This window comes from Arachis ipaensis, chromosome B10, assembly GCF_059453495.1.
Source record: "Arachis ipaensis isolate K30076 ecotype BB chromosome B10, ASM5945349v1, whole genome shotgun sequence".
NCBI classification, from domain to species: Eukaryota; Viridiplantae; Streptophyta; class Magnoliopsida; order Fabales; family Fabaceae; genus Arachis; species Arachis ipaensis.
Window position 1 is genome coordinate 46297026 of NC_142435.1, and position 14685 is coordinate 46311710.

Below are 14685 nucleotides of genomic sequence, written 5' to 3' on the forward strand. Positions count from 1 at the left end.
TCAATCACAGTTTTCAAAATTTTCAAAACCTGTACATTCTGAAATCAATATTTCGGGATTGCAAAATAATTCAAACATTTCTCAACCAGTTTATCAAATCGATGATAAGCATTCAGATGATGATATTGAGATAGAATCTTCCATTCAATCTCCAACATACTCATCTATGCATGGTGCTCAATATTCTTCTGTGAATAATGCCCAATGAGTAGCACAGAATTTATTATAGATAGGGAAGCATTACGTAAAAACCTTGAATCTAAGGAATATGACCTCCATAGAGAATGGTATTTACGTACGCACACAGCTGCTCAAATTGCATCATTCAAAGAAAAATATTACAGTTTTCTAAAAGAGGTTGAGATGCATATTCCTTTCTTTGAATGGTTTCATGCTTATTCCATCAAAAACAATCTGGTTTATCCTTTCAAAAACAAAGAAAACTTGCTTTCAGCAAATGTTATTTCAACTTGGAAAGTTAAAGATGGGAATTTAGTTAGATCTGAGTTTCCTCCAAAAGGACCTTTTGTTATTTCAAACACAGAAGGACATAACCCTGTTATGGCTTCTCCTTTTAAAACAAAAAATATTGATGAAGCTGTCGCCCCAAAAGATATTAAAAACCTTATTGAACAATCTAATTACACCAATAGGTTTTTACAATGTCTGGGTGACAACCTTTCATCTTCGGGATCTACTTTTTCTTTCAAAAATGCTCCTGACGCCACTACTTCTAAAAGTATTGAAAAACCCCTTTTTAAACCTTTTAAAATGAGTAGTAAAGCGAAGCAAAGTCTTAAAACTTCCATTTTAAAACAACAATCCGGTGATTCAGAAGTTATTCAAAAAATTGACCAACTTCTAAACCGTTTCTCTACCGTCCCTGAAATTCCAAACCCTGGTGAGTCTACTTCTCGTGTTCAAACACGCTCATCCAAAGCCATTAATGCCCTTTGTCATGAGTCTAACGACTCCTCCTCCGAAGAAAGTGATGGTTCCCACAAATCATCCCTCAAAATCAGCCCTATTTTGACAAACTCCCTAACCAAGTGGAAGGGTTTAACCAAACCCTCTGCATATGGTTACAATCGTGTTTCCGCTCCCGACCTAGCTCTCGAAGAAAGAGAACTAGGTTTTGTCAGCTTCAATGCCAATAATGTCTATGAATGGAACATAGATGGTAAAACTGAATATAACATCATGAGTATGCTTCAGCATATGACTATGGTAGGCACAGCCTATCAAGCTGCCCATGAAACTTCTGAAGAAGCAATAGCCAATGTTATTGTTTCTGGTTTCAGTGGCCAACTCAAAGGATGGTGGGATAACTACCTTTCGGATAACCAAAAATACTCAATCTTCTCTGCCATAAAAGTCAATGATCAGAACGAACCGATCATTGGTGATGACGGAGAACCCATCCCCGATGCTGTTAATACCCTAATCTTTACCATAGCAAGCCATTTCATTGGTGATCCATCTCTCTGGAAAGATCGTTCGGCTGAACTACTTTCCAATCTCAGATGCAAAACTTTGTCTGATTTCCGGTGGTATAAAGACACCTTTCTTACCAGGGTTTACACCAGAGAAGATAGTCAACAACCTTTTTGGAAAGAAAAGTTCCTTGCTGGACTCCCAAAATCTCTTGGAGATAAAGTAAGGGACAAAATACGTAGCTTAACCCCGGATGGGATAATACCCTATGACGAGTTAAGTTATGGTCAACTAATTTCTTTTATCCAGAAGGTTGCTCTAAAGATTTGTCAAGATGACAAAATCCAAAGGCAACTTGCTCGAGAAAAAACCCAAAATCGTATTGATCTGGGAACTTTCTGTGAACAATTCGGTCTTCCTGCTTGTCATCCAAGAAAATCCAAAAGACCATCCAATCGAAAAGTTTTTATTAAACCTAATCCTGAAAAGAATTTCAGAAGGTCTAGAAAAGGTTTTCAAAACCCTAAAAATGAAAAGAATTTCCAAAAGAATTTCCAAAATTACCCACAAAAGAACCCCATTATTTGCTATACATGTAAAAAACTGGACATATTAGCAAATACTGCCGGTTAAAAAGAAAGATTAATAATCTAAACTCTTCAGTTTTAGATATCATAGAGAGAAGTTAGAGAGAGAGGCTCTGAGAGTTCCCTTGTAAGCTCTCCAGCTCTTCTTCTTCCCCCTTCTTTTATTTTCAATCATTCAATAAAACTTTCAATCTGTTCTTCATTTTCGTGTTTCATGCTTATATTTCTGCAGTTGCATATGTGTGCGGACTACCGCCACATCTAACTTCATACTAACAAGCATATGCGTGCGGACTACCGCCGCATCTAACTGCACCTAATTTCATATTTATTTTCCATCTTTTGCATTCAGCATATTAATTTCTATCTGCCTTTAATTTACTCCTTCTTCCCCTTTCCATCCTAGATCCACTTCGGGCCATCTGGAATATATATTGCATTTCTAATAATAATTTTGATTTCATTGGTTTGGGTTTAGGCATATGTAAAGTTGGAGTGTTGTTACATTGCTAAATTTTTCACATGAATGGAATTCGCTGCTTCTCATTCTACTGTCTTCTATTCATTTTATTCTTCTCTTTAATTTGGCAGATCATATAAAATTATGTAGTAGAATAGTAGATTTGTTACTCCTACTAAAATGTGGCCATATCCCACAAACTTGGCACGCTTCAAAAGCGTGACCATTGCTTCAGCTATCGGCACGCTTCAAAAGCATGGCCATTGTTTCAGCTATCGGTACACTTCAAAAGTGTGGCCGTAGCTTTATCTATCGACACGCTTCAAAAGCGTGGCCATAGAGTACGTTTAAGAAACCGTAGCTGTATTATCACTAAGAAAGCACGCTTATAAAGCGTGGCTATAGCATCATATATACAGTCACGCTTTTAAAGCGTGGCAATAGCAAAAAGCATGGCAAAAAAGAAAGCGTACCGATAGATCCATAAAAGCGTGGCGATAAAGCAACCGGCACGCTCATGGATGTGACCCTTTCAAAAGCGTGCCGATAGCTCAAAAAGCGTGGCGAAAAGCTATCGGTACGCTTTTTCGCACTTTTCAGCACACTTTAAAAGCATGGTAAAAAGCTGATTTTCTTGTAGTAGAATAGAATCAATAAAAGAGATGGTAATCAAATACTTAAAATGCCTTGGCTAGGATTGAGAGTTTAGGCTTCCTATCCTTGTTATCAAACACAAACATGGTAATTATTAAGAATTATTCCCACTTTTTTATCCCCTAACATCAGAGGAAAGTCAAGTAGGCATAATGGATCTCAATCCACAAATTCTAATCAACTTACCAATCAAATTTGGTAAAAGATTAGCATTAGTGGAAACCAATTCAACTAAAAACCCTCAATTACTAATCAATATTGGATATTAATAACTCAAGGATTCCCAATCACTCAACCCGAAGCCAAGAATTCAAAAATCGACTCCATATCTAAGGTAAGCATTCTATCAAACACTTGGTGAACAATAAGAGAAAACATCATGAAATTGGGAGAACTAATCAAAATTAAATTAATTACTACCAAATATCAATATCAACTCAATTAACACTTATAAACCATAAAAACATCAATCCATTGATAGAAATTCAAAATTAACATTTTTCATGAACTAAGAAAATAACAAAGTAACTCAAGTAATTCTAAGGAAAATTAAAGAGGGCAACAACTAAGAAGTAACTACACTAGGAAACAATGGAATTAAACTAAAAGAACTAAGAGAATAGAATTATTAAAAGAGATGGTAATCAAATACTTGAAAGGCCTTAGCTAAGGTTGAGAGTTTAGGCTTCCTATGCTCGTATCAACCACAAACATGATAATTATTGAGAATTATTTCCACTTTGTTATCCCCTAACATCGGAAGAAAGTCAAGTAGGCATAATTGATCTCAATCCACAACTCCTAATCAATTTACCAATCAAATTTGGTAAGAGATTAGCGTTAGTGGAAACCAATTCAACTAACAACCTTCAATTACTAATCAATATTGGATATTAATAACTCAAGGATCCCCAATCACTCAACCCCAAGCCAAGAATTCAAAAATATACTCCATATCTAAGGTAAGCATTTCATCAAACACTCGGTGAGTAATAAGAGAAAACATAATGAAATTGTGAAAATTAATCAAAATTAAATTCAATTACTACCAAATATCAACAATAGCAACTCAGTTAACACATATAAACCATAAAAACATCAAGACATTAATAGAAATTCAAAATTAACAATGTTCATAAACTAAAAAAATAACAAAGTAATTCAAGTAATTCTAAGAAAAATTAAAGTGAGAGAACAAGAAAATTAAAGAATGCTATAATTAAACAAGGTTGAAATTCATAATTGAGTGCAAAATTGACAAGAATCCTAGAAAAAAAACTTAGAGAGAACCTAGAGTTTCTCCCACTAGAAAAATATGAACCAACTATGAAAAACTATGCAGAATAATGGAATGGTTAAGTGTGTGTTCATCCCCTTGGATCTAGGCCTCCAATGCTTCAGAATGGGGATGAATTGGGCCCAGAATTGGCACCAAAACTGCTATCATATGCCTCTTTAAGTGAGGCACGCATTGCTTGTCATGCGTATGCACGCACCATGTGTAAGAACCGCGAATTAATTAATCGATTAATTAATATTAAAAATAATAATTTAATTTCCCGAATTAGGTTCAAAAGTTTATAATATTAATTAGAAAATATAAATATGATATTCGGACTTAATAGATTTTTCTGAGTTGGAAAAATGTAATTTTTTACAAAAAATCGCGTAAAATTGCGAACCGGCAGATAAACTGGTTGAACCGATTTACGTCTGTCCGGTAGTGTGCGAGAATAATTAAAAATAGTAGAAAACCTTAGAAAAATATTTAGAATGTAAAACTGGGCACTAATTTTAAAGGTTTTGCCCGAAATTGGACCAAACGGATCAAAAACGCTAACGGGTTAGATCGGGCCCAAGTTGGGCCCAAGCCCAACATATAAAAGGTCACTTAAGTGACAAATTCACTCATTTTCAGTACAAGAAGGCTGAAGCAACATGAATGAGAGGAAGAGAGGAGAGGGTTTCAATAAACACTATTCACCTCATCATTCATTTGATCATAACTCGAGCTACGGTGTTCCGATTGACGAGCCGTTTGCGGCCACGCAAAGCTCTCGTCGAGCTCTTCGATTTTATCTGGACAAAGTGGTAAGAAACTTCCAATTTCTTGCCCAGTTCTTCCTTCTATAACATATTCGGTTTTAGCTATGGTGAATGAGTGGTTCTTGTGATTTTGATACAATCTAGCACCGGGTACTTAGTGAGTTTTGTCTTAATCAACTGTGGGTAAGGTAAGCTCACTCTTACCCCTTGTGAAATTAAATGTTTATGAACCCTAGGTGTTAATCTATGGTAAATTATGTATGTCTAGCTTGAAATGATGATTGTTGATGCTTGTTGGAGTTGAGTGGTGGCTTTTGGTGAATTGTTGGTGATTAAAAGCTTGGCTGGACTCAATTTTGGGATTTTGTACATATTGAAAATCGGCCAAGGTATGGTTCTGGTTTCCTCTATCTAATATATAATATTTCTGGACACTTAGGCTAGTGATCCATAGGATAGGTTTGGATTGAATTGGTCATTGAATTTGTTGTCTGATAATGTATGACGACGTGATGATTTTGGTTATTTTGATGCATTATGGTATTGATATTGATAAATGAGGTTGAAGGTTGGAATTGAGGTTGAATGATGTTGAATTTGTATGATTGGTAGTAATGGAATGATGATTGATGATTGATGGGTGTGTTTGATTGAAAAATGGTTTTAGTATGATAGATTGATTACTAATGTTTAGGACTATGTAATGTGAGTAAAAATTTAGTAAGAGTGGTGAATTGAGATATAAAAAGGGTAAGATCTAATGTGTTTTGGAGTTTAGTGAGGTTTTGGTTTGATTTTGGTTGTGAAATTTGGAAAATTGAGAACCTTGTGAATTTGGTGAAAACTAGTTTTTAGTGAACTTTGACGGATCATAACTTGAGCCTCAGTTTTCAAAAATTGTTGAAAATTGTTTTAAATTAAATTTCATTGAAAAATCTTTAAATAGATATAAAGTTTGTAGAAATTGGATTTTTGTAGAGGAAGTTATGAACGTTTAAAGTTTGGGACTTAAAACTGATTTCTGCAACTTTGTAAAATTCTCTGAGTCTAGGGGTGCATGCATATGCATACCACCCATAAGCATACGTGCCATTCTGTTTGAAACCTATGTGTACGCGAAATGGGAAAAAGTTGCATGCATGCATACACATACATAATGCATGCGTACGCATAGACCCTGTTTTTCGGAAAAATGCTTTCTCTTCATTTTCAAGGGTTCTCTAACTTTCTAAACTTCCTTCCACGCTGTTTTAAGAGTATAATCCAATCCTTAGGATCTAATAATACTAAAGATAACTTAGTGAATTATTTTAGAGAAATTCTGTAAGAATTTAGAAGATGGAGACTTAGGTTTCTGGTGTATTGAGGACTGATTAGCTGAGAGAGATGACGAAGTACTGTAATAACAATTAATATAAAGAATTGTGAAAATTATGAATTGACAGTAGTTGAGATGAGTCTGGGACTCAGAATGGAACTTATGAATTGACAATGGTTGAGATGAGTCTGGGACTCGAAATGCAATGATGAATTATTGATACACTAAAAAAATGATTTTTTCTGAAAACCAATGGATTACTGTTATATACTGAGAAATGTTGAGACGATATGCGCCTGACAGGGACAGTTTGGTTGGATCCCGCCTGTCGAGGTCGCGACAGCGTAAGGGCGGGGGTTCGTCCCGCTTACATTGAGATGTGAGGTCTGTGGCAGAGTATCCCACTCACATCTTTTCAGAATCACAAGAGTGTTTGCGGGCACTATATCCCTGGACCGTGGACCAGGGCACGATATCCCTACGGGGTACCCATTGTATTTGTGACCGAAAGGCGACGTCTCCATGGAGATGTGTCGGGTTGGCAGTTGAACCGACAATGTGATATCACAGCCAATAGGACAGGCATTCATCATGTGCATCTTCTATCTGTTTGTTTGCTTTGCCGACTTGAAATTGCTTGCCTAATTGTATAACATGATTAATTGCCACTTAAATTTCTTGACATACATGCTATACTTGTACTTTACTTGCATTGTTATTACTTGTGTTTTCTACTGGGATTGAGGAGGTTCGGAAGGCGGTGGCGATGGGATCGCATGGTGGATAGGCTAGCGAAGGCTGTGGGACAGCGGAGAATTGTTAGAGTAGAAATCCACTAAGTTAGATTACCCTTTTTCATTGTGGCTTTTAAAGTTAATGTTTTTAAAAGTTTACTTATGTTTAAGCATGAATCTCATGATGGATATGAAGCTCTAGGTTTGCCTCAAGCGTACAGGAGTCTTATATCTTACATCACTGGGCACTGTTACAATATTGAGAACCTCTAGTTCTCATTCCATACTCTGTTGTTGTTTTTCAGATGCAGGTAGCAACCCACCTAGGTAGGTTGCTTTGATGGTGCCAAAGTGGAGGAACCTTATTATGTTTGGAAGTCTTTTGGTTTATTTTGTTTAGTTTCTCTCGCTTTTGTATTTATCTTTGCCTTAGAGGCTTACTTTGAGAGATATATTTTGTATAAGCTGTTTTACTTTCAAAACTCTGTATATCTGTATATACTAGTCGGCTTAAACTCCGCAAGCTGCGGCTAGTATCCTTTGACTATTATACCTATATTTTGTTATCTTATATCTATATCTTGTGCCTCGATTAGTGTAGCTTTGTGTGAACATTTTGCGCTTTTCAAACTCTGTTTTTGAGTTTAATCCTTCATCGGGCTTCTAGAATATATTATTTCCTTCTATATAAATATGTACAAGCTTTAGAATTATCGTAACCTCTGATTAACCTTTGCTTTACGGCATGAGATAAGGCTTAGGGTAATTAGGGTGTTACACCGTGCATACGCACGAATTGAGGGTATGCGTAAGTAAGACCCCATGCGTACGCATGATAGCCAAAACTCTAAATCTTCAATTCTTCATGATTTCTTCACTTTTGCATGCTTTTGCTCCATCTTCTAAGTCATTCTTGCCCTATTAACCTGAGATCACTCAAGAACACATCACGGCATCGAATGGAATAAGAGTGAATTAGAATTCACAATTTTAAAGGCCTAAAAAGCATGCTTTTAACCATTAAGCACAATTTAGGAAGAAATCATAATAGCATGCATTCTTGGTGAATAAATGTAAGATAAGTTGATAAACTCAGCATTTTCTATCCAAAAATTATCATGAAATAGGGGTTCATCACCTTGCTAACATAAGCATCGGAGTCCCTTGCAAGTACCACCCCTACCTCCTCACGAAGAACTCGAACGGTGGCACCTTGATGCCAATAGACGTTGGACACTATCTCAAAAGAGTCTGGACCTCACGTTCAGGCCCAAAAGCAACCCAGTTTTAGGTAACCCTCTGAATATTGGCGACGTTGCCGGAGACCTAAAAGTCTACACCTAACTATGGCGGACGATCAACCCAAAGACAAACATACGACATCCGAATCTGAGCCAGAACATCATAACGACAATAATGCAATAGTAATACCCCCGTGACAAGATAGAGCGGACAGTTCTAATGGGGAGGGGACTTCGCGAAACCTTCAACCCAAAAGAATCAACTCAGAGATACACTCACCATAGGACGTGGTGAACCGAAATCCAACAGAACTCATGGGACTTGTTCACGGACCTTCAAGGACAGAGCAATCATGCAGAACGGGAAGAAATCCCTTTTGGAGGGATTTCTCCATTCATTAAAGTGATCATGTAGGACAAGGTCCCCAGAAACTATAATATCCCTGACATGGACTTCTATGATAGAACGACCAACCCAAGACACCATCTAAGAAACTTTAAAAGCCGAATGTACTTGGCTGATGTGTCAGATACAACTCGTTGCATAGATTTTCCGACAACATTAACCAAGGCGGCGATGAAGTGGTTCAATAGTCTACCACCCAGGTCTGTAACCTGCTTCGACGATCTTGAAAGAAAGTTTCTCACTCGATTCTCCATCTATAAAGACAAAGTCAAACATGCTCCAAGCCTCCTAGGAGTTAAGCAGGAGGTTGAAGAAACTCTCCGAGCTTACATGGAAAGATTCAGCAAAGCCTTCTTAGAGATCCAAGCTCTGCCTATAGAATCATTCATAATGGGATTAGTTAATGGACTCAAAGAAGGACCATTCTCCCAATCCATATGAAAGCAACACCCGACCTCTCTGTACGAGGTATAAGAGCGAACAGAAAAGTACATCAACGTGAAAGAGAATACCTAACTAAGAGAACCTACTCCAAAACAAAATCTTCCTTACCATGCTTGAGATAAAGAAGTAGAGAAAAAAGATGAGTATAGTTCGAACATGTAAGACTCCGAATTTTTGAAAATTAAATAATTAACTATTTATAAGTTATTATATTATATTGAGATGTAATTTTTTAAAAAAAATATTTTTAACAAAAATAATTAAATAAAATTTTATGATTATTGAAATTTAATTTAATTATTACTTATTTTATTAAATTTAAATTATTTATCAAAAAATATTTTAATTAAATAAAAATTAAAGTTGTTATTATTATTATTATTATTATTATTATTATTATTATTATTATTATTATTATTATTATTATTTGAAACAAAGAAAGCCTAACGTGGCTTATGAATAGCCACACACACACACACACACACACACACACATGCTTCCTCCATTCATTATCCACCGAATGGGATTTGAGGAAGAGAAATGATCCTGTGGGTGAGAGAGAGATTTTCGTGAAACTTTTAACCTTCGACGCTCGATTTTTTGTGATCCATAACTTCAATAAAAAAATTTAATTCGGTAAAAGTGTTCATATCCTCCTCCTCTACACATTGGTGTTACTTTTGTCCTGTAGAAGTTAACGGTGACATAGCTCCTCTTTTTCTTGAGTTCGGCCAATTAGGATTTTAGGAGGTACAAGCGATTTCTGATGTTTTCTTCTTCAGTAGCTCGGTCAGAAAGCTTCTCCGGAGCCTCGAGTATCTTGATTTCACACTGAGGTAGGGTTTGGTAATTTTATAATAATTAAATGTGAATTTGATAATTGAATATTGATTTGGTTGATTATTGATTGAGTTTGAATGAGTTTATGTTGAATTATTGTTGTTACTTGTGATTTGTTGGTTTGGCTATAAGAAACAGCTCAAATGTGGTTATTTTAATGGTTTTGGGGACTGTTGTGATGTGGTATTTTGAGAAAATTGATGAGATTTAGTAGTTGAAAGATTAAATTAAATGTTGAGAAAAATCGGTAACTGAAAGACTAAAAAACAGACTAAAATACAAGCAATATTTTGAAAGAAAAAGGTTAAGAGTTTCGATTTTAGTATGAGAGGGAGATTAGTAATTAAATTTTATTTTTAAAGGGTAACATTGTATTTGTATATAAAATCAAGGTAAAATTTATAATTATATAAGTTTTTGGGTATTACGGGTAATAAGTAAAGTTTAGGGATAAAATGGATATTTTATAAAAATTCAGGTTATTTTTATAAATATGAAAATAAGTGATGGTTCAAATATAATTTTATAAAATATTGAGGTTGAAAATAGAATATTAAAAAGTTCGTGATTTAGAAAGTAATTAATAAAAGGTTAAAAATAAGGTTTTATAAACTAAGTTTTAAAAGAAGATTATAAATATTATTTTGAATACTTCTTTAAAATTACTCATTTATATTAAAATAAATCATTATTATAATTAGTATTTATCAAAGATATTATTTGTAAGAATATTATAATGTGTAATATTAATGAGTAAGCAAACAAGTAAAGTAATCCTAAAAGCTTTAGAGAACACAAATTTAATTAAAGAACTTTATAATTCTTATCCATAAGACACTTAGTGAGAGGCGAGAGAATAATGCGAAAATAATTTATATTATAGAATAATAGGAAAGAAAAGAATAAGAAGAAGGAAAAGAAAAGGAAAGAAAAATATTAAAGAAACCTCTGTCACAGAAGAGTAGAGAGCAATGATTAAAAGAATCTAAAGAACCTCTGCCACAGGAGAGTAGAGAGTGGGAATAAAAGAAACGAAAGAAAGAACGAAACGAAAAGGGGATAAGTAGAAGTATTGTTTGGCACTGAGATTTACTTTCCAGAGATACATCGGCCGATCCAGGGGATGGTCGCACCTATAAGACAGTGGTTGCTTACAGAGGTTATCGATACATACATTGGCCAGAGAGAGCCTCACCTATAAGATTGAGGTTACTTACAGAGGTTATGTTTGCATACATCGGCTCAAGAGAGTCGCACCTGTAAGATAGAGGTTGCTTACAGAGGTTATGACACTGTAAACCAAACTCAAACAAAGGTTGCTGAGTTACGTTTGGAGCGGGTTGAAACCGATAGATGAGTTCATTACCTGCACTAGGGATAGACATGCATCATATTTGTTTGCGCATATTTGTTTGTGAGTGTGTTTTCTATGATTGTGTGTGCTTGTGATTGGGTTTTGTGTTCTATAATTGTTGAATTGGCTCATACTTTGTTGACTGTTGTTGCTGACCAAGTATATATTAAATGGATATAACTATACACCCCGACCTTACTAAGAACTTCCCAGTTCTTACCCCCTATCTCCACCCCCTTTCAGCTACAGGTGTGAAGGCTTAGTGCGGAACTACAAGAGCATAGAAGATTCTATTTACAAGTTGAGTTGTTAGATTTTATTTACCCCTCGTCATTTATTGTTTTAGTTTTTAGAGGGGTAAGAATTGTATTTGAGGATCTTTGAGTAAGTCTATGTATATAATGCTACGTGGATATATATAATTTTGTGATTAAATAATTTAAAGTACCGACTCTTCGTTTTCTTGGTGAAAGTTTCGGTTCGTATTCGTGAAGGCTCAATATTAAATAAAAATAGTATAGAATAAAATGGTTCAAAGGTAAGTAACGCTTGAGCTTTTAGTACGATCATGAGGTACTAAAACTTAGGGTGTTACAGAATAAGCCACGAAGATATCATTATTACACTCTCTTGTGAGTCTCCCTTGTTGATATCTACAGGGAGATCTACCATATCGATAAGCTTCTACCTCCTCGGTCCATCAAAAATAAGAAAGGTGGAAGTTGGATAGAATATTGTGAATACCACAAGATATATAGACATTCCACCAATGATTGTTACGACTTGAAAAATGTTATGAAAAAACTGGCCAGGGAAGGTCAATTGGAGAGGTACTTGGCAAAAAGATCAGATAATCAAGGAAAAAGGAAAAGTGAGAAAGAAGACAGGAGTCGACGAGATCAGCTATCCCGAACTCCAGATAGACACGTTCACATGATAGCTGGAGGATTTGCAAGAGGTGGCATAACCAAATCCTCCCACAAGAGACATTTAAATAAAGTTTACCAAGTCAGGGAAGAGGCTCCAGTTCCCAACCTGCCTACCATTATCTTCACAAAAGAATATGTGCAAGGGATAACACCAGGATACGACGATTCCATCGTGATTACAATGATACTTGCTAATGCAAACCTCCACAGAATCCTGGTGGGTCAAGGAAGCTCGACTGATATCTTGTTCAAACCCACTTTTGATAAATTGGGGTTGGAAGAAAGGGAACTGATGACAAGTCATCTTAGCCTAGTTTTACTTGTCTTTTTCCTTTGTTTTTAATAGGTTTTATGCACTTTCTTGCATTGTAAGTAAGTAATTTGGAATGGAATTGCATGATTTCTTTGAATCAATCAACCATCCTTTAATTGATACAAAATCATGAAGTTGAAACTAAAATTAATTGGTTTTAAATGAATTTTAAGCTTTGTGAATTTTGTGATACTTTGATTGGTTGTTTTGATTACTTGTAGGTGAAGAAAAGAAAAAAATAAGAAAAGCGTAGCCTAAGGAGCATGATCTAAGCAAAGAAAGAAAGTGTGGCACAAGGAAGAGAAGCGTGGCTCAAAGAAGGAGAAGCGTGGATGCATTCAAGAAACAAGGGCATAAAGCTCTTGTCAAGAGCATTAAAGCTCTTGTGGAGAACTTTTATTCAAATAATCAAGAGCCAAGCTCTTGCCAAGAGCTTAAAAGCTCTTGCTAAGAGCTTTATCCAAAAGCACATGGAAGAAGGAAGCAAGGCAAGCTCACATGCAAAGCTCTTGCCAAGAGCTTTGCCCAAGAGCTTTTTCGGGCATGCTTTGAAGAAAATCAAGGAAGAAAAGCTCACTAATGCACTCACCAAGGTTTGAACTCAAGATCAAAGGGAGAGAGTGAAGCGCTACTTTACAAGAAAAATAAGCCAAAATTGGCTTGTTTTCACTCCATGGGATTCGAACCATGTTCTTCAAGGAAGCAAAGCTTTAGGTGCTACTCTTGTGCCATGAAAAATGGGCAGCTTTTGCACTCTCGAAGGATTGAACCGGACTCCTCAAGGAAGGGAGACTTTGGGCGTTACCTTTGTGCCAAGGAAAATGAGCAACAAGTGCTTCACCCAAGGCTTGAACCAGGAACCTCAAGGACAGCCAAAGCTCTTGCCAAGAGCTCAAAAGCTCTTGCAAAGAGCTTTGTTCTCTTGTCACAAGGGAAGGACCGTGCGCACTTAAACAAGGAAGGGAACCAAAGCTCTTGGCCAAAGCTCTTGCCAAGAGCCGAACCTTCCCCTGGAAGGTGCACCATGGGCTGAAAATTGAACTAAAAATCCAAATTAATTCATTTCTTCACCAATTATGAGAGCCCACCCAAATTCTTAGATCCAAATTAGGAAGTGTATAAATAGGTGTTAGTTTGATTTAGTAGAGGCACACTTTTTTACCTTTTTCTTCTTTGAGAATTTTCATCTTTTGTAATTTTGAGAGTTTTACTTTGAATTTGGATTTCTGAGAACTTGGAAGGAGAATTGATCTCTCTTCTTCTTGGTTCTTGCTTGAGCACTCTTTACTTCTTGTCTTGGATCTTGGGTGGAGAATTGAAGAAATTCTGTTTCAATCTCACCTTGAGATCTCTTGTTTAATATTTCTGCATAATTCTTGCATTTCAAATTCTGTTTACTGCCTTCACCTCTTCTTTTCTTCTGCAATTTACTTTTCCATTTTCTTTGCAATTGTTCTTGTTGGATCAAGGAAGGATTTGAGATCTAGACTTGTTCTCTAGTCTCTTTCACTCTTGAGATCTTCAACATTCTTTTAATTGCTGCAATTAAGCATCAGTCACTTTCTGTTTTAATTTTCAAAGCATTTTTACTCTTCTGTTTGAAATCTACTTCAATTCAATTCATCTTTTGCTCTTCTATTTGTTGCAATTTACTTCTGCTTGTTTAAATTCTGTAATCCCAACTCCCAATCCCTTTTATAATTCCAGCAATTTATATTTCTTGCACTTTAAGATTCAGTTATTTACATTTCTTGCAATCTAAGTTTCTGCAATTTAATTTACTTGTTCTTTAAGATTCAGCACTTTTATTTTCTGTTCTCTTTAATTTACTGCAATTCTTCCCTCTCCCTTTACAATTCATGCAATTTAGCTTCTGTCAATTATAAACCACTCAACCAATACCTGATTCGCTTGACTAAATCAAC

The 14685-nt window shown here is 35.7% G+C and overlaps 1 protein-coding gene across 1 annotated transcript; it reads left to right on the forward strand.

Moving 5' to 3' along the window:
• Nucleotides 1–204: 204 nt before the first annotated feature.
• On the forward strand, nt 205–2067 carry LOC148579909 (uncharacterized). Its single transcript, XM_088491368.1, has one exon. It carries the CDS (start codon nt 205–207, stop codon nt 2065–2067), a length of 1863 nt encoding a protein of 620 aa, XP_088347494.1.
• The last annotated feature ends 12618 nt before the right edge of the window (nt 2068–14685 follow it).

What these genes read in the sequence shown, in the direction of transcription:
- LOC148579909 (XM_088491368.1), top strand. Translation starts at nt 205, where the DNA reads ATGAGTAGCACAGAATTTATTATAGATAGGGAAGCATTACGTAAAAAC.